Raw genomic sequence first — 24,178 nt, forward strand, 5'->3', positions numbered from 1 at the left:
CATCTCCAGAGCCTCTTACTCTAGGTGTAACTGCTAGCGTTTGGACCCAGTAAGTCCTGCAGCCCCTACAGACACACTCCCTCCATCCTCCCTGCACCCAGTGCTGCTTCCCCACGTGTGCTCACCCCTCCTCTTGGGGTGACAGCTTTGCTACCAGCGGGGGGTGGTTCTGTGCGTTCCCATTGTCTCTTCCTCTCCAGCACCAGCTACTTCCATGCTTCCATCTGTTCTTGGTGTAAACTGTGGCACTTAAAGATTCCTTTCCACACTGGGACAAGTCCCCTGAAAATGTAGGTTGCTGTTTGGAATTACCATTTAAGCCATTAGTCATTTAAGCAAGCTTGCCAGAGTCAGCAGCCAGCAATAATATGTTTCTCATACGCAAACCATCGCCTATATAATAAAGTGGTCCCCTGCTACCATTTTGCCTCTGTGGTAGCATGATTTTCTGGGGCTGGGTTTGGTCTGCAACACAACCAGTACAGTATGATGGTGACACAAGTTTAGCAATTGCTTTGTGAGATTCAGATAGTATTGCATAAAAAATGGTTCTCAGATTCTGCACACATACAGGTTTATGTAAAACATAGAAACATTCGTCCAAGTTGTTACAGATTGCATAAATATGGCATTTTTACTGTTGCATTTACAGATGTGCATGTACAACGATGTGCAAATAATCACAATTCGATTACAATCTTTGAAACGTACTTGAACTTGGCATCCAAGTAGCGCAATGAATGAAAAATGCCCACCGAAGAATTTAAATAGCAAACTTATAACATGGTTTAAATTCATAACAAATTTCAATGACTTCTCAGTAAAACTTTCACACATTTAAAATAGTTTGTATTCATTTTATTTGTATATGTCAAAATACATTTTTTTTTTTCCAAAATAGTGGGTTTTGCAACTAGTTTCATGCAGATACAAGGTCTGCTCAGTACTACCAATAAAATCAATATAGCACAGTAGCCATTCATTTTTTAGATATAAAGAATAAATAACCTAAATATAAAACACTAAAATATTAGAAACACTTATTTAATCATTCACAGGCACCCAAACTTTACCAAATATAATCCAGAATATGCCTAACTGTCTTGTAACAGAACTCAATACGTTGCAGCCATTCAAACTGTTCAATTCTTTGCTTATTTTACGTTAGCATACGACAATGGAAGTTCCCTATGGTTCAGACCCACCTCTCATACAGATCAATTACAATAAGATATCTCAAACTATCTGTGTACCTTTAAAATCAAGAATCCTGAGCTTGGTAGTAAGAGCATAACCTTACATCTTCAAAAAACCAATCAACAGAGAGAGGACATCATGTCTTCCTTACCAAAACATATCCCACCCCCATAAAACTACCCTCCCCCCCAAGTAGGCAGTAGAACACAATGACCTTTTTAAATGAAGGGGTACAAATTCACATTTAATATAGTATACAATATAATCAATAATACAATAGCTACTACAAGCTTTACAATGTACAATTTGTTTTAATGGCTGATCTGTTCAGTGGTTTTAGGCAATAAACTATGTGCCAATAGGATGTTGTATTTTGAATGGTTTAGTGAAAATATAAAAGCTGTTTCTAACAAAAGCGATCTTCACTTAAGTACTTTTTTGTTTTTAAAGGCCACTGAAATGTATAAAATGGTCTGACATGATGGTGTTATCAAATTAGATGCCTTCTCACATGGCAACAACAGTGCATATAAACATTAATGTGAGTGTAACGGGTTATGTTTTTCAAATGATTTAGTAACATTACTTTGGCTAGCACAACAGTTTTGGACAGCACTCAGATAAATACAGGTATGTGAAATGTAGTGAAGCAGTTATATTTATGCAATTTTTATTATGGTGAACACTATCAAATGAAAAAAATGGGAAGAAAAGATAATAAAGTATTTTATATAGTTTAGACCTTTTGTAAAGATAGGGCTCCATACAATGTACAATGTCTAAATTCTTTATACCATAAAAATTAATGAACTTTGTTAAACACACTATTCTGGAGTAGCCTAATTTGCATTAACAGACATTTGCAATAGGGAAATATATTCAAGCATGCCACGTGGTGGTCTGAAAAATCAAACCAGTACACATTTATATATACAGCATCACTCAGTACCTGCTCAAATGAATGTGACGATTACAGGATCTAACATCTTTCACTACAAACTTTTTTTTTTTTTTTAAAGTGACCAATAAAGGCAGAAAACAGGACTCTTAAAATAATTCTAGTTTCAACTGACTTTTAAAGCATTTTGTATAGGAAATAAATGCATATTGCACAAACAGTGAAAGCAAATGTTCCACCAAGCATCTCTGTTCCAGGTGGTTGGACAATACAACTCTAGGTAGCTACACAGTTATGTAATTTAAAAGGGTGTGTGGTCTCTGCAAATGGTAAAGCTGTGGAAACACTGTACAAGAAAATCTGGTACATGAATAATTAGAAGGGAAAAAAAATCCAAACTTAAGATTTAAAGAAAAACTGAGTATAGAAAAAAACCTGGGAATTGTGGCACAACAAAAACATTATTGAGTAACTGTCTTCTGTGAGAGCTGAAAGCTTTTGTTGATGTAAAAGTGTTTATGTACAACTAAGGCTTACTGGTTAAATATCTGAGGCGTATCTGGCCTTGAACACTTTCCTTATTATGCTGTAGCTGTAAACAAGATTTCTCAGTCATTTTATCTTCTCAGCAGCTGCATTTTAACAGAAACAATGATCTTGATACAAAAAACACACAGGTAAGAGGGCGTTTTGGCAGGATATCTGAAAATGACAGTCTCCAAGGGATCTTCCCACACTTCCAGTGACTGCCATACTATGGTCCACTGGAGTTACTAGTGATGTGCAATACCGTTATTTGCTGCTGTAGTAAACCCTTTATTTTGAAAGTTTGCTTATAACTCTGATCAAGGCCCCATTTTCATCTTTTAGCCTCTGGTTGTCTGCCTTCAGGTCTGGTAGCATCTATCAAAAACAAAACACAATGGTTATTTGCAATTATACACTAAATAAAAGCAACAAGACTAGACAAGCACTGGGGATAAAAATCTTTATTCAGCTGAGGTATTTTGGCAGTTACTGTCCCCCTTCGTATCAGCAGTTCAGAAATTTCTCACCTTTTAGCACGATACAGTTAGGAGCTCTAGATTAGGGGTTTTCATTTGCTTGGTCTAGATACATTAAAACTAAGTGGTGCAGATGAGCAGCCTCTCCACAAAAGCATTTACAGTAGCATAAGAAAATTAAATGCTCCAGATTTCAGTGCAGAGCAAAAAAATGTTAATTACTGACAATTTAAAGAGGCTTGTCTATACTGCACTTGCGTGGTTTCAAAACAACATGCTGTGGCTAATTAAATCTACCACTGTGCTCTTGGATGATTTCATCCTGATCAGATACAGTGTGATTCAGCTTATTAACTCATTGCCTTTATCTTCCAATCACTGCCAAACTTGTGTTCAAGCGCACAACCTATAATTTGAGATCACATCCCTGAATAGCATGGCTCACACAAGATCAGATATTGAAACACCAGGCTGCATACTCGGGCACACAAGTTAGAAGATGGCAAGTTAAGTTTGCCACAGGAGATGGGTGACACACAAGCACAAAAGCTGGAAGGCAGAAGCCAAGTGAGGTGAGAGTTGGACAGGATCAGACAGGAAAGGAGGACAAGTCAGTGCACAGAGGCTTGTACTGGTAGAACATAACTTGTCCGAGAAGCTAGAGGTAATTTCAGAAATTCTCAGTATCTATGTTCACACACTGATAACAAACCACCTATAAAACTCATAGCTGCATTATGTGTATGGTTTCGAGCAGCACGTTCACACAGGAGCTATCAGCCTATTCCTGCAGTGTGGTTATTCAGTAACCTCAGGTCCAAGAGCATACAAGAGGTCTAAGTCCAACCGATGACCTATGTAACAACGGCTACAGAATTGTTCATGATGAAATTTCCTTGCCACTTATTTTGTTTTTGCTTTATCCAAACAAAATTATACCTTTGACTCCATGATACTCAGGACATTATTATGGAACAGAAGGAACTGTGAAGTTTTAAAATGTGGGGTTAATTAACCATGCGTTACACTAGATGCTTCATTTACACATCTCCAAAGGATTCCTCAGATCCTCTCACAGAGTGGAACATGATGGTGTACTAGGGATGACTGAGGCTATAGGATCTCTAGTTTCTTTAACTGCAAGTACCAGAGTATGTGAAATGAAGATCACAGGATAACATAAGAGGAAAAACGATGGTCTCCACAGAATAACTCTGCTAACCTGAATTCCTATTCTACTCCACGGTGTGGCTTAGGGCAAGTCACCTACACTGAGCTCTTCACAAGGAATCAAAGCTCTTTAATTCTACAGCTTCCATTACAGTCAGGAGAAAGCTGTGCTTTGAACATAAAGTGCTGTAAAACACTGATTACTTTCAAAAATCATGTCAACGTGTTTGAACTTGAGCAACATGAGTAATCATTTGACAATTTTCAAACGTTATCTGTGCTTTCTACGCTGTTAAATAGCCTATTATCACCACTTCTTATCACGCATATGCTATGAAGAGACATTAATTTACTTTTTGAAAAACTCACAATGCAATGAGAAAAATCACAAACACACACGCAAAAACTCTAAGAGTAAGAGGAAATAGTTTTGTGTTCTGTGAGTTTGGACAGTTAAATTAATGCTGCTATCAACTCAGTGAAATAGTGCCTTCAGGAGGAAAAAAGCAAAAAGCTGTTCTATTATCCAAGGCAATTCTAAGATATACACATATAGGGATCAAATGATTCCCACATTTTTCATTCTGATGCCTTGATTTTGTGATCTCAGGTCAGTGTCTTGTCTGGACAGTAGAGAGGGTCTATCAGGACAAGGAGGGCAAGAACCAATCTGGAGACTCCATCTAAACACCATATTGTGGGTTGAGATACACGTGCTATTGGTCATATGCAGTTAACAGGCACATGTACCACACACTTGTGCATGCACCTGTAATATTAGGATAAACCTACAGTTGTTCTGATGTGTATATGCAAACAATGAAATAACCATTTGTTTGGTAAAAGCAACCAACACCTTTCTTTCCTACTTTTCATTCTGTTACAGACTTCATACCAAAGATCCTGGGTGGAACCACAAAGCATTTATCTAGCTATGCACAAGGAAGCAAAGGAGTCTGACTTTGTTCTTGTTAACTGCGTATTTCAACAAGCGTCACCTTGTATGCCTTCCAATGAAATCTCAAAGCAACTCCAGTTACTTCACAGTCCTCTTTCAGCTTAGTGACTAGGGAGCTACAGTCAATAATATGTAATACAAACAGGCAGACACAAAAATTGATATATTTTCTGGTGAACAATTTTAACAACAAAAAAAAACAACACTGTTCAAATTTAGAGCTTTAACATAATCCAGTACCATTACATGCTTGCAGATCTCTGTAGATTTTAATTCTGATTAAACTAATAGGTAGAATACATATTAAAAAAGTATTTTCTCTTTTGTTATGAGTCTGCTAAAGAATAAGGGAAGCCTGGCAGGAGACAAAAGGATTTGTAAGTAATAGGAGACTTATCAGAAAGGATAAGCTCAAGTAACATAAAATACTTATACTTCCCATCTATACTAATCCCAACATAAAATCCACGTACTAAACCCAGCCAAAGATATTATGCAATTTTCTTGGAGCAGTGCATTCCTATGGTACTCAGACTTATGAAGTGGTACCACATGCCTTTCATGTGCAGAGGCAGAAGAAAAACCTTTTCATGAAATTCACTAAAATTACCATTACATACTTTGTAATTCGAATTTGCTTTTCACTAAATTAATAGAGTAGCTTGCCTTGATGAGATTCTTGAATAAGATTACAAATGCACTATCTGTATTATATTACTTTACATTACTACTCATAATAGTTATAATTTTATAATTATATTACTTTATAATACTACTTATATTACTTTTGCCTATCTGTATTATATAACTAGATATGAACTTTGCAGTACTGTAGCTGATCAAATAATTTTTCAATAATCACCTGATCTATGTGGAGCCAACTCAGTAGTAATGACTGTGTTTGCTGGAGGATATAAGAGTTTGTACCTATAAAACAGCTTTGTAAATAAATATTACAGAAAGCTCACGAGCTGCTAAGGTACCTGTTCAGATTAACCAGGCACACTGCTGTGGTTAAGCTACATCGCAATATCAAGCCTCCCTGCTATGTTTCCATTGCTTGTCTTTCGCTAGCCCAGCTCCTCAAGCTCCACAATGATCTGCCTTTGAAAAATTCCCCTACAAAAAAGGAACGCCAATAGTTTTCTATGGTTTAACATCCTAAAATGGCTTAACATGGTTAAAGGAATGCCAATACTAGCAAAAAAAAAGATGGTATGGATGTGTGGCTGTGGACAGCAGTCACTAGATTAAGCTCGGTTGTGTTGGAAACCCATGCTTAGCTGAAGCTGCTGTAAGACAAGCTGCCCCAAAGGGACACCTCTCCCTTCTCCTGCAGCAATATGCTCCTGCTGCTTTCTGTGTGTTACCTTGAGCAACCCAGCCACGCTGGGGTGAGATGGATCAAGTCATAAAACTGATAAAGGGATTTCTTTTCAGCCACGTCACTGAGCTGACTTGACTCACTCAGCAAGGGTTAACACAAGGGAATGCTCAGGAATGCAGGGCCTGGACCAAGAACAACCTTTCTATCCGCATCCTATTGTTAGGTCAACTTCAGAAAGACATAAAGCCAAAGGATAAATTTGCTATTTATTTCATACCTCTTAGTGGGGAAAACCTGAGATCTGACTCTGAGCAGAATGAAAAAAAGTGTATGCTCATCTCCTTGCTTCTACGAGAGAAGGGGGGTAAGCAAAGGGAAGCAGGTTAGCAAGAGCCACTGTGCAGAATAAAAAATATTTTATTTTCACCTACAGATCTTAAAACCTCACTGAAACGTCCACCCCATGCAGTTGTTATATAAGAGAAGGAAGAAAGGGCAATCGATTTGCTCAATCTGACAGTCTAGACAGGGTGTTTGTGTCGTCCTTGCATGATAGGATTGTGGTCCACGACTGGAATGCCTACACATATAGCAATATAAATCAGTTTGACTTTTGACTTAGTGCTAAAATTGGGTATTTTAAGCTTAGTCTAGATAAAAATATGGATTGTCCAGAACTGCACAGGAAGTTAGTATAGAAAATATCAATTGTCTTGAAAGTCTGATATATTTTAACGGATGACAACTTTGGTCCCCTCTAAACACTAAATCAGACAAATTTAAGAAACTAAGTTGCTAATGCAACTGTTCAGAAATGCACAGTACTGCAACCGTTTCTCAAACTTTCTTTAGTTCTGACAAGATTTGTATCAATTCTATGCATTTTAATTATATTGCAGCATGAAAAGGTCACTTTCAATTTGTTGGAAAACCAAAGACAAATCTGTCAATTTGAGCATTTACTCAAGTATCAAAACAGGGGAGTGACTTCAGTTTATCCTAGTGTGCACTCAACTCCTTTCAAATTGTTGCCCAGGGTTTTAACATGTCTAAGGTCTCTCGAAATCCTTGCCAACTTAGCTTCAAGTGAAAAATGACAAGCTTCAGTGCTAGTATCGGCAACACCACACCATAACAATGTATCTGTGACATCTCTGTTTGGTACACTGGACACCATGCTTTAGCCACACTTCCATAACCGAGCAGTAAGTCAGTTTTGAACACACAAGTGTTAATTGTAAAACTCTGCCCAAGCACAAACTTATTGTCAACACCTGCCTGGCTACACAAAGGAGAAGGAAGGAATTACAAGTCCACAGAACGCTGTTGCCTACAGGACCCTGACAGTTTGGCAATCACACGGGTCAAGGCCCTATTCTCAGTCACCAGGCGCTCATTTATGTGTCTCAAAGATTGAATCTGCTTTATTTGTTGCAGGTTCTGCAGGAATCAAAGAAATAGGAGTGAAAACGGGGAAAAAAACACATATATTATGTTGAAAAGAACAAGAGATGAACAGAATTGAAAGAAAACTTAGAAGAGACAGTCCTGTTTAAAGTAGATAACTTGCTGTGAAAATAAAGTATCAAGCAAGTGGCACATTCCTGAAAAGCAATCTAAGAACCAGCAGTGATTAGTCACAGCTTTCCAAAACAGTTCAGGATACATTAACAATGAGAGTTATTCCTGGAATTCTTTACTTAACATCCCAATTGCACAAACTAAATCTCCTATTCAAAAGTCAGTAAATAATGATATGTTTAACATATACTTGTGCATGAGAGTGCAACAAATGTCAGGAAGAGTATTAATATTTAATTTAAAACCTTCACATATTGCATATTGAAAGTAAGCTTTTGAAAAAGGCAAGATGTAAGCTTCTGAAAAAGGCCAACCATCCCTAACAGAAATTTACAGGTTGGTGACAGAAACTCATACCCTGTCTTCCACTTTTAAAAATAATTATTTTCCTATACCACAATTAGCTTTCTACATATTTCACTTCTAAAGACCTCTCCCTCAAGGAACCTCAGACACTGCGTTCCCCTCCTTACAGGAAACTACCTTGGCCTGAATCCAAGGGAGCTATAGACATTGTGGTTGCCTTCTGTTTACCACTGCTCGTCAGTCTCAACTGTATCAACAAACCTTACTACAAGTATTTTAATGAAAAGGATTTGGAAGTTAATGCAGTTTTCAAGCACCAGAGGGAGCTCAAAAATGAGCTTTAAAGGAAACTTATTAATCAATGACAACTATCAAATGTCAAAACAGTGGTACTGCTTTAAAATTATGGGGTACAAAAATGTTTTCTATTTCATCATGTTCCACTGGTTGTCTAGTTACAGTTTAATTTTATCAGTTTGGTTGGCTCTGTCCAATATTATATCCAAAGTGAACCTGCAGGACTTCTCTGTCTTCTTAATTATATCAAAGAACTTAATGTTGATAAACCAGGAAATGAGAAAAGTCATACCACAACTTTTATTATTCAGTGCATGTGGTAAATGGTACTTAGCTGTCAACATCTGAAATCTAAATTTGCTGCTTTTTGTTAACTAAAAACTCATTACTTTTCATTCTATACAAATGAAGGTTTTTCTTTTGATATTGATAATGTGCTGCCTAATACATAAATTAATGAGATTAAGCTTTTTGAGCAAAGCAACATTTAATGCTTTATCTACAGAATTATCTATGCTTAATCTATGGAACTATATAATACAATTGTTTTTAAATTATTAAAATATGAGAGTTTTGCATCAAAAACATAGATGGCAATTCTGTCTTGATTAGATCAAAACATGTTTCACGGCAAACATCTCCAAATGCTTCTTGTCAGCCAATATGTTATAGAAGTGTAAGCCTCAGTACCTTCCTAGAAAGTAAGTCCTATATGTATGACTGCTTATGCCAGAAAAACAGCTCCACTACAAACTAAATGAAACGAGTGATTTTGAGATGTGGTTATAACTTACTTATTTTCTAATGAAATTATAGAGAGCAGTAATATTGCTAGACTAAGTGTTGTTTAATGCCACTGACATAATCATACACCATGTTAACAACAGTTTAACAATACTTACTTTCAGTTCCTCTTCCATTTCAGATATCCTTCTTTCTAGAGCTCTTTTTTCCTAAATCAGAAAATGTGTGTTAACACTGAGCAATACTATTCTTTTTTTAATTAATGCTTGTAAATATTGTGATAACTGTGAAATACTTCAAGTTTCAAAGATCATACAACCAGAAGCATAGTGTAGACAGGAAACTTGTGATGGCCGTGATATATAGAAAATATTTCAATATTGAATTTCAATAACTTAGGAGGAAGAGATATAAAAATTTACATCAAGTCCTATTTTGTAATATACCCCTTCCTTTACAAAAACTTGGACAGTTTGTAAGTACTGTTTGGAATTATTTTTCATAAGCTAAGTTTCCATAAAAGCTTAATATACAAGAAATGCAGAAAATGATCAGAAACAAACAAGAATATTAAAAGAAACAAGCACAAAAGCGTAAGCTTTCATAGACAAGCAAACGTAGCTGAAAAATCTGCCTCAGCTCAGTGGGATCTGTCCACACTATAAACTGCAACGTAGTGTAGATGCAACCCAAACTTACGTTATGTGAGTTCAGCTGAGTACCAAGAAATCTAGCCACGTAAGACCACCTGCTTCTTGAGTAAATGTTTCCTGAATATTTTCTGCGTTTCTAGTATAGTATAGTTGGTATGATTTTTTTTCCCTTTTTACCTGAGAAGCAGGAGGAATTAGCCTTTGTCAAGAACTTCAGGTTGTTTTGATAACACTGATCAGAATACCCAAGCTACTGTACTGAAAATTAGCTTAGGGTTTTCTATACTATGCTGCAGTCTGCAGTGCAGACATGCTACCATATTTCTAAATGATATTGTTTTGTTTAAACCTCATTTTCAACGCATCTGACAGATCAACAGCTAATGCAGTAGACTTCAGGGGTTTATAGCTTGCTTGCTTGCTTTTCTGTGTCAGACAATGCAGTGTGTCTCATGTAAAAGCAGCTGCGGTTATTCACTATTCTACATTCAGATCTTTCCAAAGTGTGAAAGGCAAAAGCAACAGATTATTGCAAAGTGTACATATGCATCTGCATACAATGGTGTTATGCAAACAGCAAGCAGCATTGACTAAGGTGTGTAAAACTTTGGTTAGATCATACCGCCCAGTAGATACTGACTCTTGCCGGTCACCTTTCAGATACAAATCATTTAATTTAGTTTAATCATAGTGCAGTTATTCCCCAACATTTTCCCATTTTAGAATACAACTTTAAAAGTTTATCAAAGTAATAGATTACTGCAGTTGTTAGTACTTAATGTACTTAACTACTTCAAGCTACTAATTTTCCTATAAGTAAAGACTGATAGTAATGGCATAGTAAGTACCAGTGAGTTAACTGCAGTAAGCAAGTGACTAACAAAAAACCCACACCATCTTACATTACTTAGAACGTTATTAGTTACCTACTTGTTTTGTAGGACTAAAAACCATTCGTCCTTTTGATGCATTTGCTTACCTAACATGTTGAGTTTGTTTAAGAATAACTATTAGCAATAAAAACCAGTTAAATAAAATAAAATCCTTATTTCATCAACTTTGCATACTTCACATAATAAAAAGGAAACATTTAAATGGACTGGCTTAGATATAAGATCTGTTGCAAAAATATATAGCTCTAATTAGATGAAGCTGTTTCCTTTTTTTCCTTCTTACTCTGCTAGGAAGTGGCTAGAGAAATGCCAACAAAACAACACATCAGAGTTTTAGTAGGAAAAATTGCCAGTATTATCTGGTTAGTCCCCGGACTCAAAAAAAGGCTTTCAAATGCTTAAGCAGTGTAAAATCTTATGATATACATCAACATTTCTTTAAGGTACGCCAAGAACATTTGTAGTTCTCAATATGAAAAAAAAGCACAAACCAGTTTCTCATTTTATAAAAGACAATAGCTCATTTGTATGTACTGAAGCAACCAGAAACCACAGTCTTGGTGCAGCGAGATTGAGGTACGTGGATATACACAGGTGAAAAACTGACCCCAGAGTTATAAAATTAAGTAAGTAAACCCAGATATTGTTTATTCAGTAATATAAAAACAATAAGCTCTCCCCAAAACAAATTCCCAGGTGATGAATTCTAGATTTAGAAGAAATGGGTTAAACATATCTCCAATTTAGATCTATACTGAAATCTTGCAGTGTGAGCTGCATGCGACCATGTCATATGAAATTCTGAAAAGAGCTTTTAACATACTTTTCAGAGTGACAGACTGTTTCAGAGTGACAAAAACTGTATTTTTGCCTATGTACTTATTTCTAATCCTCAAATTAAAAATGTCGACAAAGCGTCATCAAATCACATCATGGAAACCAATGTATAAAGGCTAAGTTCAAATAAAATTAAAAATCTGTATTTTCTAAATTTTGTCACAGTGAAATTCTAGGTTTAATAAATGTTCCCATCTTCTTTACTGAAAAGGTACGGTTCAACTGGAAAATATCATAGTTCAAAGATGTCTTCAGGTTTTTCTTTACTTTTGTCCTCCCTTTTTCTCTATGTACTTATATGAACATCTTTAATTCTATATTTTATTTTACTGAAGTCTTATACTTGGAAAAGTATACGTAGAAAAGCTCTACAGTTTGTTTTTACCTCTTACATTTATATGGTTACTTCAAACATAGATAGATGTCTTTACAATTATTCTTAAAGACCCACCATCTGAACTGAATTTAGTCAGCTTATTTCTAGAGATCAGCTATTGATAAGCAGCAGCTGATAATCTCACTTCAGTCACTTTCAAAGTGAAACCAGCTCCAGATTCTAACGAGGAAAATACATTCACAAATAAATTCCCGTTTTAAATTCTTGTCTGAAAGGAGGTAAATTTAAAATTAGAAAAATACAAGGAACATATCCTAAAACTTGTGTAAACCATGTTTCAGCCAGGCAGCATTATCACTAATTTTATTTATCTTTTTACCTGCTAGCTTCGGTATTAATAACTTCAGAAAAAGTAACGTTTCAGAAAGACATTTCTGCTATTGGAATAAGTGTCTTTACGAGAAAAAGGTGCAAGAATTCCTAATGATAACCAATTGTCTTAATGCAGTGGCCTATTTTTGGGAAAAAGTAGCACAGTAATTTTGTAAAAATTTGTAAAAAAAAAAAAAAACAGTAAAACTGAAATAATGCCAAGATGTACACTACAGAATATTCTGCAGTATGAAACCTGTATAGTAATGCATACAGCTAAATCTATGAAATAATTAAATGTCCACTTGTGTGGCCATGATAGCAAGGAAGAAACCAATTAAAGCTGCTGATGAAACTTTTCTGCTGATGAAATCACTGCCTACAGCAGGATGCCACAAAAACAAGAAGAAATAGGCACTAAAAGGCCGCTGCAATTATCTGGTGAGATTATTAAGATAAAAATAATAGAACTTCAGGAAGTGCCTGAGAGCATTTCTGCATCTCCATGTCCTCTTGTAAAATCAAGCGTTTGTTTATTTACCAGATAGGTTTGCAGAATTACATTTTAGAATGTGTTTTCTAAACGTCAAATACTGGAAAATAAACATATCAGGCTAATAAATATGAAGTTTACCAGGGATAAATAAATATATACCATATCACTCATTACTGTCAAAGTCCATTTAGTTTTCTTCCCACTGAAGTATCTAATGCGTCACTCCAGGGTTAGGGGAGGAGAAAGGTACATGTGGCCATAAAGGAAGTCAGGATCAAAACAGAAGAAACTGAGTTTTCTTTAAGTTGTTGCAGAACTCGGGATGGGTTTTAAGCTAGCATGAAACTACAGCCTAAATTATCATGGGTACAACTTCTGAAATAATTCCTGCAGTCTATCTCACATGTGGATTTATTACACATCTCCTTTCCCTGTCAATTTCGGGCTGTCTCTCACCCTAATGCCCTTCTTCCCACACTGCTCGTTCATTTGCCTCCACTCCGCCCCAACACAGTGTCATTTTCCCTCTGGAAAAGTTACAGTACAAGGAAAGAGACAGACTATGCTTAATTTTACATCATTAGCAGGTTTGAGGTCTGATGTCTGTGGGGTAGAAACAGCTACTTCACTACCAATAACAATTGGTAACACGACACACATGCCTCCGGAAAGCTCTGAGGAAATTAAAGTCTCTGAACGTTGGAAATGCATTAAAAGATGAGACGCTCCGAATCTGCTTAACTCTCTGGAGAGCCAATATTGTTTTGGACGAGATGGAACAAGCGGCAGAATCCTGGAAGGCAGTGGGGTTTAGAACCCGGTTATCACAAACCAACAGACAACCTGAAGGCATTTCTTAAGAGTAATTCCATCTCACAGTATCTCACATTCATTGCCACTTTGAAACCTAAAATCCCCAAATCTTCTAAAAAACGAAAGTTGTAAGAAAGGCTTCTGTTCCCACTAAAATATATCCAAGCCAGGGGTTGAAAAACAAACTAAAACAAAGCCTGTATTGGACTACTCAGTAGATATTTGGCAGAAACTCACCCTTTTCTCCATTTCCAAGACTGATCTGTCAGCAAATCTTTCTTGTCTCTGAAACACAGAATTAATAGAGACATTGGTACTTGTTCTCAAACAATGTAAAACTGAAAAAAAGTAATACAAAAGGACATTTCAGCTAAGGGCAACTACTACTGTATTCTGTCCAAAATATGTCTTTAAAAGCAGTTTAAAATATGTTCAGGGAAGTAACACTGAAATAAAAAAGAATGAGCTGGATTTATCACGGACTTCCTCTGTGACCATCCCTAAGTAATTTAATCTTACGTAGCCTTTGGCAAATAGGAGCAATATAGTATATCTATCTAAAAGCTTTACAAAACAAACATCTTTTTAAATGTACTTTACTGATATTTACAGGTTGCATATAGAAGACAGTGAAGTACATACACAGGTAAATTGTGGCAAATGTGATCTGAGAAAGGGGAACGTTCTTTCTACAGCAATTTAAGAAGAATTTCACTTCCGTGTACATATATAATATTACTGTATGCAGCACTGTTATCTGAGAGCAGTTACCTGTAAGTGAAGTGCACTATTTGCTCTTCAGTTTTAAGATAAGACTATCTAACCAACCAGGAAGAACTGGCAGGTTATGCCAATCTGCCAGCAGGTTTATGAATTAATTAATCAAATCAGACTGACAGTTTGAACATAGGCTTAACAGTGTAGAAAGCGTTTATCCCTACCCTGCAAAGAAGTTCCACATACATGCTGGCAAGAACCACCAGTACTTAAATAAGCAGGAGATGGTCTCACACATTTTGTTCACAGCTGAAGACCAGAATCCTGTGCTCTTTTTTCTTTAGAAACAGAGAGGTACTCTTCTTCACTCCCATCTTTGAATAAGAAACAAAGCTGATGCCTAGTAAATAGCAACCCATATGCTGGGGTGCTTCTAGTTTGCTATCTACTTTGTCAGCAAAGTATGGGCCTTTTGTTTTATACAAACCTGAGTGGTCTTCTCCAACTGTAGTTTAAGATCTGTAAGTTCCATGTTGGTATCATGTAACTGTGCTTTCAGCTTTTCATTTTCAGCTAGAATCTGTTCATAAAGCTAAGACAAAATATTCATTTAAAAACACACTGAATAAGAATTGTGACATTAGCTGAACATTTTAAAACCTGTGTCTGAGCTGCATGTAAAATGAAGAAATACATTAATAGTCTAAGAAGTAAAAATCAGTTATAGAGTTTAAAGATGTTTAGAACTAGCAAACACTTTAAAGAACTGCTACCAGACATCTATAGAGAAAAGCAACTTTGCACAGGGAGCATACAACTTACCCCACATATATCACAGATTAGACACTACAGTACACCTTTTTTTTTTCTTAACAAACTCCTCCTCTATTTTAAAGCAAGATCTAAACAAATTTCTATATTACATGTTTATAAGCTACCAAAAATCAAATATAGGATTTCATGCATGTATAAAGCAGTATTAATAATACAATCAACTACAAAAACAATCTAATAGCATTCATCATAAAAATATACATTTTTGCTCCTCAGGATTTCTCCCTTGCCTTTGAACTTTTGCACTTTGAACTCCTTTGCACTTTTTTCAGTGCAAAAGCCATAAACTGTTTTGTAATGTATGTATTCCCCCACTGCAGTGGTTCCTCTGCTCCTCCGTTAAGCTGAGTTGCTCTAAGCAGCATTTGTGAAATAATGTGAGATTATTTCCAATTTATGAAAAAAATTATGAAAAACATTAATCAAGTATTACTTTCACACCAAAATCACTGGATCAGATACCTTCTTAAAATCAGTGCTATCTTCTTTTTCTAGTCTACTGCAGTAAGGTTTTCGATCTTCAAGGTAACTTTGTGACCCAGATCGCCCCTGTGCTGAATCATAACGATCACCGGAAGACACGCTGAGTGATCCTGTATCGTATCTGTAAAAGAAAAGTTCTTATTTTTCTTTGCTTTTGTACTCAAACTGAGACTACTCACTGTATCAGATATTGTGAGTGTACCATTACCCAACTGAACACAGCCACTTGCAGTAACATATTTAGTTAAGCCACTGCATACTAATTTAACGCAAATTCTCTCCGTATTCTTCAGTATACTTCAAAATTCTCTGACTGAAAATGTTTTAAAACTGCCCACCATGCTACATAAATGCCTGCCTTTTATGCTGAGAAATTTAAAAAAATAAATTAAAATATTTAAATCAAGTAGATATTTAAATGTCTTAAAGGACTTTGCTTGTTCAGATATTTTACTTCTTTATTTTTGAAGAACTATTCTTAAAAACGTATCATAGAATATTGAGTTGCAAGGGACACATAAGAATGATTGAGTCCAACTTCTGGCAAGGAGTACTTTAATTGCAGTACTACTTTAAATGTAGTACTTTAATTGAAGGGTTTTTAAAAAGTAATCTCTAAAATATCATCCAAGATGAATTCTCCAAGTTCTGTTAGAGAAATGAAGGAGATTTCCAAACTACTTATTGTGAATTCTCCTATTTCAACAGAAGCAGTTTACAAAACAAATCTACAGCAAGGTCCTTATCCTATTAAACAGTGAAACAGTGAATTACAACCAATATTAATACAGTTTTATGCATTTTCACAGTGCTCATTCTTCATGGTTTAGGTGCTGTAGTAATATTTAACAGCTTTTCAGCACAGACAGAACATAATAATTAATTCTACAGGTCCAAATCAAAAGCAAGCCTTTTTTTTTTTTGTAATGATTGATATTTCTACATTTTCATTTTTAAAAAATTGTACAGAAATCTGATTTTCAGAGGCTGTAGTACTTTTATCGAGATTTCTTAGACATTTTTCAGTAGAGTATTTTTTTTTTTCCTTTTTAATTTTTTGTAAAAGCTGACTTCATATTGACAAATTTGTAGGGAATGGTACCATCCGTATCCATGATGTTCCACAAAATGCCTTGCCTGCCTTCAGTGCACTACAAATACATTCCCTAGTGTTGAGTGTCCTACAAACAAACGGAGAAAAAAACACAGAACTGTATGTCTACAACCATATTCCACACAAATTTTAACTGCCTCTAATGCCTTTTGAAGTTCAACCCAACTCAATACTGAGGTTAAGCTGAATTTGTACATAAATTTAAGTGAGAATATGTGACTAAAAAGTGTAACAAATTTAAATTAATTTACTTAAATCACACATACCTTGAAAGGCTATCACTCTGAGGTTGGGAAGGGTAAAAAGAGAGAAAAAGAAGAGATCATATCAGTAATTTATTTAAATAAAATATATTAACAATCTGTGAACAAGCATAACTCAACAATTATGTTACAGCACATATGCTATCCAGTAGTATTGTCAAGTTGCAATATTGTTGTCTAGAACAGAAGAGAAGTATGTGCTAGAAACGTGTTTGCCAGAATATGGTTTACAAGGATGTTAGCATTACACTTTAAAATTCTGGACTGTCCTTAACATAACAGTCAGTTCAGCAGTTGGTGCATTCTGCGACTTGACCCCCAGCAGGGGGGACCCTGTTCTCTGAATTCCCTATTCCTCTTCTTCTTCTGTAACAGTAGCAATAATGTTTTTGAAAAGTCAACATAATAATGACTTCAGCTTAAAATAATACTGTAAAATAAGCTACAAGATCATTGCGTCAACATACGTCAATGGGAAACTAGCTGCTATACCAACTACATAAGGAAGCACTTACTAGACTAAATTTAAATTATGTAATTTCATTTTTTGTATTAATTCATTCATTCATTACAGGCGCATCCACAGGCAGACAGTACATTCACTTTACTTGATGAGTGAAATTTCATTAAAAGTGATGACTTAGGACTGAGGGAGTGTCCTCGAAGCATTACATCACTCACATAAGCCTTTTTCCCCTCTGGGTGGTCAATACAGATTCATCATTTATTCTGATTTTTATAATAATCTCGAGTGAAGACATTTCACTCTACTGACGTATATTCCCCTGGATATCCTCCAATGATGTTCACCTAGCAGTGGCTGGAGCTTTCTCCTGTGCTTGTTTTTTGGGGGTGGGGGTGTGGAGGTTGTGTTGTTTTTTTTAACCTACATTGTCACAATAGTCACATTCTCCATAACACACTTAATTTCCCCTTTGACACCTTGAAGTGGATTTACTACACATGGTTTATCAAAAGTATGTGCGACAGACTAACCACTCCTATCAAAATATTGTTATTTTCTGTAAGGGAATGAATAATGCTGAGAACTTAAGAGATTTTTGTAGAAAACATTGCAGTTAAGTGTCACATAGCTACACCTGGTTAGTTTTTAAGCTACTGGCCACATTATTTTTAACTTCCACCTAAGTATGAACCGTATGTTGCATATCTAAAGATTAAGATCCATATGAGATTACCGAATTCCACCCCATAACTGATGACCTACAAAAACCTCTTTCCCACTGCTTACTCCTTCCTTCTCAACCAAACAGAGGATCCTTTGTTCACAAAGACTTTAGGTTTTCTCTTTTTACCTTGAAGGGACACCATGCAAACAAAAACACTAAGCCTTTTACCCTTTAGCTAGTGTGATGACACCACTCCTGCATTATTTCTTAACAAAGAGGGTTCTAAAGGCTGTTTTTCCTTGCTTCTAGTGGGCTCCCCATGATGTCATGGGAATGTGAAAGCCTCACGGATCTCCATTAACCCGCTGCCGTACAGCTTCCCAAATGGAAAGGCAAGTTATTAAGTCACACACGGAACATTTTGCAAACAGAACTTTCCAGCTCTGCAGGGAGAGACCATAGGAGCTGGTGACATAAGACAGTCCTGGAGACGGGGAAGCACTGATTGCTCGAGACAGGAAAGCAACGACCCAGCCCATTCCCATTCTCCTGGCTGAGATCTGGAATCTGAGCAGCAAGGCAAGGACTCCATGAGCATCAGAAAAGCATACGTCAGCAGTTTCCATTTCCTGAAAGCTGTGAAGCCCTGCTGCTGGGCTTCAAGCAGTATCCAGCACCCAGAGCTCATGGGAAGAGGAGCACGTTTCTCAAGCACGTGCCTGTTCTTCTTTCCCTCACTTGTCACAAAATGTGTTTTTTTGGGGGAGTGGTGTTTTATCTTTTTTTTTTTTTTAAATTTCATTTTTCCCTTTGATTTCTCTTAGTTCAGTCACAACTTTTCACAGTTTACTTTTTTACTTTTTTTTTTTTTTTTTTTACATTGTAACTCTAAGTCTACGGATTTTGCATAAAGTTGGTTTGAGGACAAATGAGGCGAACACTGATATATATCCCTGCACATCCAAATTACATGAGATGGGTGCTCTTAACACATTCACAGAACTGAGCAGACTGTGAGACAGTGAAGTTACATGAAGCAGCACGCAAGGAGTAAGGAAAAATGAAAGCGTACGTATCCTCATCTATACCAGCTGACTTAATACTAACCCTAAGCTATCAGTTTGTACTGACCATAAGAGTGTCCTCCCCCCCAAACACACTGTATATTTGAAAATGTACACTGGGCTTCCAGACATACGTCACATTTTGGTGAGGTTAGGATAACTTCTAGTAATGGAAATAAAATATTAATTTCATGAATTGTCTACACTGGGTAAATGAGTACTTCTATAAAACTGCCACAGCCATGAAACCAAGAAACAAAGTCTGAGTACAATGTTTAACCAGTGCTAATAATACCAGTTTCTCATGTTTATTCCTGCAGAAGTAGAAGAGCTAATGACATTGATTATTCTAATATTGCTATCTTTCACCCTTCAGAAGTCACATATCTGATCCTGCATTAAATAAAATTTCAGTTCATTTAATTATAAACTAACCACCGTTGTAGTGCCTATTTAAATTTGTAATTATTTTTTAAATACATTATCTCAGGGGAGATTTTTGTTTTGCTGTTTTCACGTTATTTTTTTATGCTGCCCCCACACCTCTATAGGTATCCTTCTGAGTGTAGCTCAAGTGCACTCCAAGCTTCAACGCTAATGAAAACAGGACAAACTGATAATAAAAGTAATACAATTTGTATCATTGTCATTTGATATCTCTGTCTTCTGCCCACTTTTAAACAGATCATTTCTCTAACAGATCATGTTCCCATTCTCATCTCCTGCTCAAGTACACGTTATTTCTCCTTCACCACACATATTCCATATTCTTTTCCCTGCAAATATTCATACCACGAAAAGCTGAACTCTCAAATACCCTTGATTTCGTGTGCTTGAATTCTACCCCTAATTTCCTCATCTCCTACAAGTTACTGGCTTCTTTTTCATTCATTATCTCTTACTGTGCCACAGGGGCACCATTTCCAGTAACAGAAGACATACTTCCATGAACAAAAAATGGCTAGAATGGAAAGGAACGACAAGGTGGCTCACTGAGAAAAAAGCAGCAATAAGGGGAATAACATTTTAAAAAGCACAGCAAACACCACTTTCCACATCATCACAAGACTTGGCAACTCTGTTATACCTTAAGTCTTTTTGACTCTCTGGTCAGCATTCCACTAATAATAAATCAGATTTCAATATTCATACTTTGAGCTATTTTTGCTTAAGGACAAATTGCTAGCCCAAATAACTTCAAAAAGCAAAGAAATCTTGTGAATCTTAATCCACAGATGAAGTTCAACTCAAAGTAAAATCTAATTATCATAAGGAAGAGATCATACTAATTCCTGAAGACCACATCAACAGAACTTAAATCAGTAATCTAAATACATCTTCCCCTTCAGCCAGCCAAGAAAGAGAGCTGTTCAGGCATGTTTGAAAATAATGTGAGCTGTTCCACAGAACACTTTGGTATGTACGTTCAAAGTTGTGCTTTATGGAAACTTATTACTGAACTATGTTCTGGTAAAACTGTTTTTTCACCTTCCTGGAAATTTGTTGTGCTTTTCAAAAATAGTTCTTCTTCAGTGACATAACAAATGCCTATATATTGGTTAAGACTGAGCAATCCGTTACTTTCTGTTGTTCCCTATTTACTAAATTCAGGTCAGATTTACCCACACGTAAAAGGTCTATACCTATTTCTGGCACACTCTGGCTACCAACAGCACGGTTCCTAATTCCCGTCTCTTTCTGTCCCCAGAGTTCAGACATAACTGTTCCTAGAAACCAAAAGTTAAACAAGGTGGTGCAAGTCAGGTTCTCCATTTCCCAAGAATGCTACACTGGTAAAACTTACTTGTCTACAAAAACAATTTATTTCTTCACAGTCTCAATTTCAGAATGAAATCCATGAGATGACTGTTGGATTATAAAGGCAAAAACGTAACTGAAAAAGAGGCTTCACTGGAACAGTTTGTTATGTAAAATCCCCCAGCTGCCAAAATGATCTTCAGACTTGCTTATATTTGAACTGTCTTCCTACAACATAAGATTATCCTTCTTAGAGGAACAACGATTTCCTGTAAGTAACATGTCATTTGTTTTGCAAATTAAAGAATTTTTCATCTCTTAGCACTCAAAAGCCTAAACAAAATTTCATTACAGCAGCCTCCAACTGTCATAGTGCTAGCAAAATTTGACTTCATTTTAATAGTTCTCCTTTTTGTTCTCCTTTAATGATCAACTGAGATGTCAAAAGTATAGGGAACAAGAAAGTACAAACTGAAATCTTGTAAGACAGTGCTTTCAAAGACCTCTGAAATGAAAAGCATAAGCATTTGTCAAGTTCCTTAAAGATTTCAGGCTAGAAATTATTTTGTCTAAGGCCCTTTAGTTTTCTTTGTAGCATGTGCAAGGCTTGTTTTTGACCTCCTCTAAATTCCTGAGTTACCGCCAAAGCTCTTCAAAGTTTATAGTTACCATCTTCTACTTCTGGCTTGGAGCTTCAACAAGCAAAAAAACCAACAGCAGCACCACATAAGGGAGTAACAGAGAATTTCAGTCTTTCCAAAGACTTCTGTTTTCTGAGTAGTACATCAAATATTCAGTACAACTGAAAAAACATAAATATTTTCTAAATGTCTGAATGTTATAATTCTAATTTATTCCATCTCTTTCCTTCTCTCAAAAATGAAAAGGATTTATAGTCAAATAATCATGAATTTTCTACAACAAAACGTGCAAGATTTGTGTCAATTGTAAGTGGATTTAGCGACTGCAAAAAGAAAAGTGCAGTTTATGTAAAATCAAAAATTTTTGTCATATAATTGGTAACAGATTGCCATTAGAATGCTCAAAGTCTACTCCACTTCTTTTTTCTAGAGGCAGCAAAATACTGTACTGTAAAAAGTTAGTTGTTTAGTTCTTTGTTTATCATTGAAAAACTCTAAGCAGTTGTTCATCAAAGAGAGGAAACTACTTAAAATCTACATAACGTTTTAAAGCTCTGATAAGCTGTTTTGCGCCTGATTTACCACTACTTCACTGTAGTTTTATATAAGTCTAATTCTATCACAAGGACTACACTCTAGCAGAACAAGTTTCTACAGAATAGAATATGGAATAACTACAGATCTAATAATTACAGATCTAACAACAGCCACGGGTGGGAGGAGAGGAAAGACGACTATGCGTTTATGTTAACATGACAGGGAAATCAAAAATACAGCAAAACAAAAGGGGATGGAACGAACCAACATCTAAACCAGTTAAGGACATAAAATGGAAGCTTTTACATCACTTGAGTTTTATTACTCAATAATGACCCTGATTCCCTAGTGTGTTACTCCAGGGATTAGGGTCAAAAGAAATACATTCTGCTACACCATTTTATAGTATAGCTTAATTTGCTACTTCCTTTTTAAGCCCTCTTCATCCCACTCTCATGCATCAATTTATAAGGATTTTTCACATCAAATCAAGCCAATTATACTGTTTGCCATTGACTTTTTAACAAAACTAACAATACTGAATTAGGATGTTCAGAAATCTTTTTTCTTCAATGTAGAAATCAGGTGCATTGTGCTCTTTAACTTTCTAAGCTTTCTTATATTAATATTTTCTCACATTAGACGTTAATTACATTATCAACACCACTTTTTAATTTAAAAAGGTTCTAGTGTGTATTAGTCACAGGACATCATTTTATTTTCAATGAAAGAGCAGATGAAACAAAGATATTTGCATGGTAGAATCTGAAAACTCACTCCAGTTACTTGCTGCAACATGTCCCTGACCTATATGTCAGAAATTTCACCAACACCTTCTGGGTACTAATTCTACATAATCAGAATGGAAGAGAAAAAAGACAGTTTTATCTGTTGTTAACACATTAAAATTGTTATAAAATTCTGCAGTTCATAAATATGCTAGAAGACAAGATTTTCACTATAAATCTGCAAAGGAAATGGCACTGAAACACAAAATCAAATTATGACTAAGAAAGCACTCATAAGGACTTCATCATATGCATTACTTTATTTGAATCCAACTGCACTGAAAGTTTAAAATTAGGATATATGTTATAAAGTTACCATTTTTTTTAATTACCTGAGTTTCTTTCTTATTTGTTCCTTCTTCTGAATCAGACTGGTGTTCCTGATCATTTTCATCACTCTGGTGAAAGAGGTGGGAGAGGAAAAACAGTTGAGCTGCTGAAAGCTTTCTGAGAATTTAATGTGTTCTAGATTTTTAATATCAAAAGCTACGAGTAGTAGAATTCTACCTATCTAAAATATACAGAGCATATATGGGATGTAAGATGAAAATTCTCAGACAAACACTTGCTTTCAGTACCAGCAGAGGAAACAGAGCTTTGCATTTGGCACTGAAAAATCTTGCTTTTACAAAATTATATGCTGTTCCTACGACAAAGAAAAGGGAAAGGTAATCTGCTGAAACACTGGTGATACTCCTCCTAATTTGACAACAGTTCTTTCAGCTTTAAGTACATAGCTACTTGTAACATGCCAGATAATGAGTCTCATTCTTACAGCTTCGGTACGCATGCAATAGAAAAGAATTGTTCCTTTTTTTTTTTTTTTTTTTTTAAGATTATGATTAATTCTATTACGTTAAGGTTATTACAGTATTCTAGAATTTTTTTCAGCATTATCAGCGTAACTTAGACTTGATTTTGAATTTGCTCCTGAAAGCTTCACAACGGAGAAACAGAGAATGAATG

At 35.8% G+C, this 24,178-nt stretch overlaps 1 protein-coding gene across 6 annotated transcripts in view; it reads right to left on the reverse strand.

The window, feature by feature from the left end:
• Window positions 1-843: 843 nt before the first annotated feature.
• The window catches only part of PPP1R12A (protein phosphatase 1 regulatory subunit 12A), a gene marked incomplete at its 5' end in the record, with an annotated part of 129,615 nt that continues 106,280 nt past the window's right edge, over window positions 844-24,178 (reverse strand). For 4 of the 6 annotated variants that reach the window (XM_080604877.1, XM_080604880.1, XM_080604881.1 and 1 more), the window contains 7 exons: window positions 844-2,998; window positions 9,641-9,691; window positions 14,121-14,168; window positions 15,088-15,192; window positions 15,897-16,038; window positions 17,298-17,314; window positions 23,545-23,610. In XM_080604877.1, the coding sequence (XP_080461003.1) occupies window positions 2,912-2,998; window positions 9,641-9,691; window positions 14,121-14,168; window positions 15,088-15,192; window positions 15,897-16,038; window positions 17,298-17,314; window positions 23,545-23,610 (516 nt within the window). In that variant the 3' untranslated portion in view covers window positions 844-2,911. Of the gene's footprint in view, window positions 2,999-3,033; window positions 7,995-9,640; window positions 9,692-10,757; window positions 10,789-14,120; window positions 14,169-15,087; window positions 15,193-15,896; window positions 16,039-17,297; window positions 17,315-23,544; window positions 23,611-24,178 lie in introns of those variants that run through there. The other 2 variants (XM_080604878.1, XM_080604882.1) reach the window with 2 other exon arrangements.

The sequence above is a fragment of the Anser brachyrhynchus genome (genome assembly GCF_964034855.1).
Source record: "Anser brachyrhynchus genome assembly, chromosome: 1".
Taxonomy (NCBI): Eukaryota; Metazoa; Chordata; class Aves; order Anseriformes; family Anatidae; genus Anser; species Anser brachyrhynchus.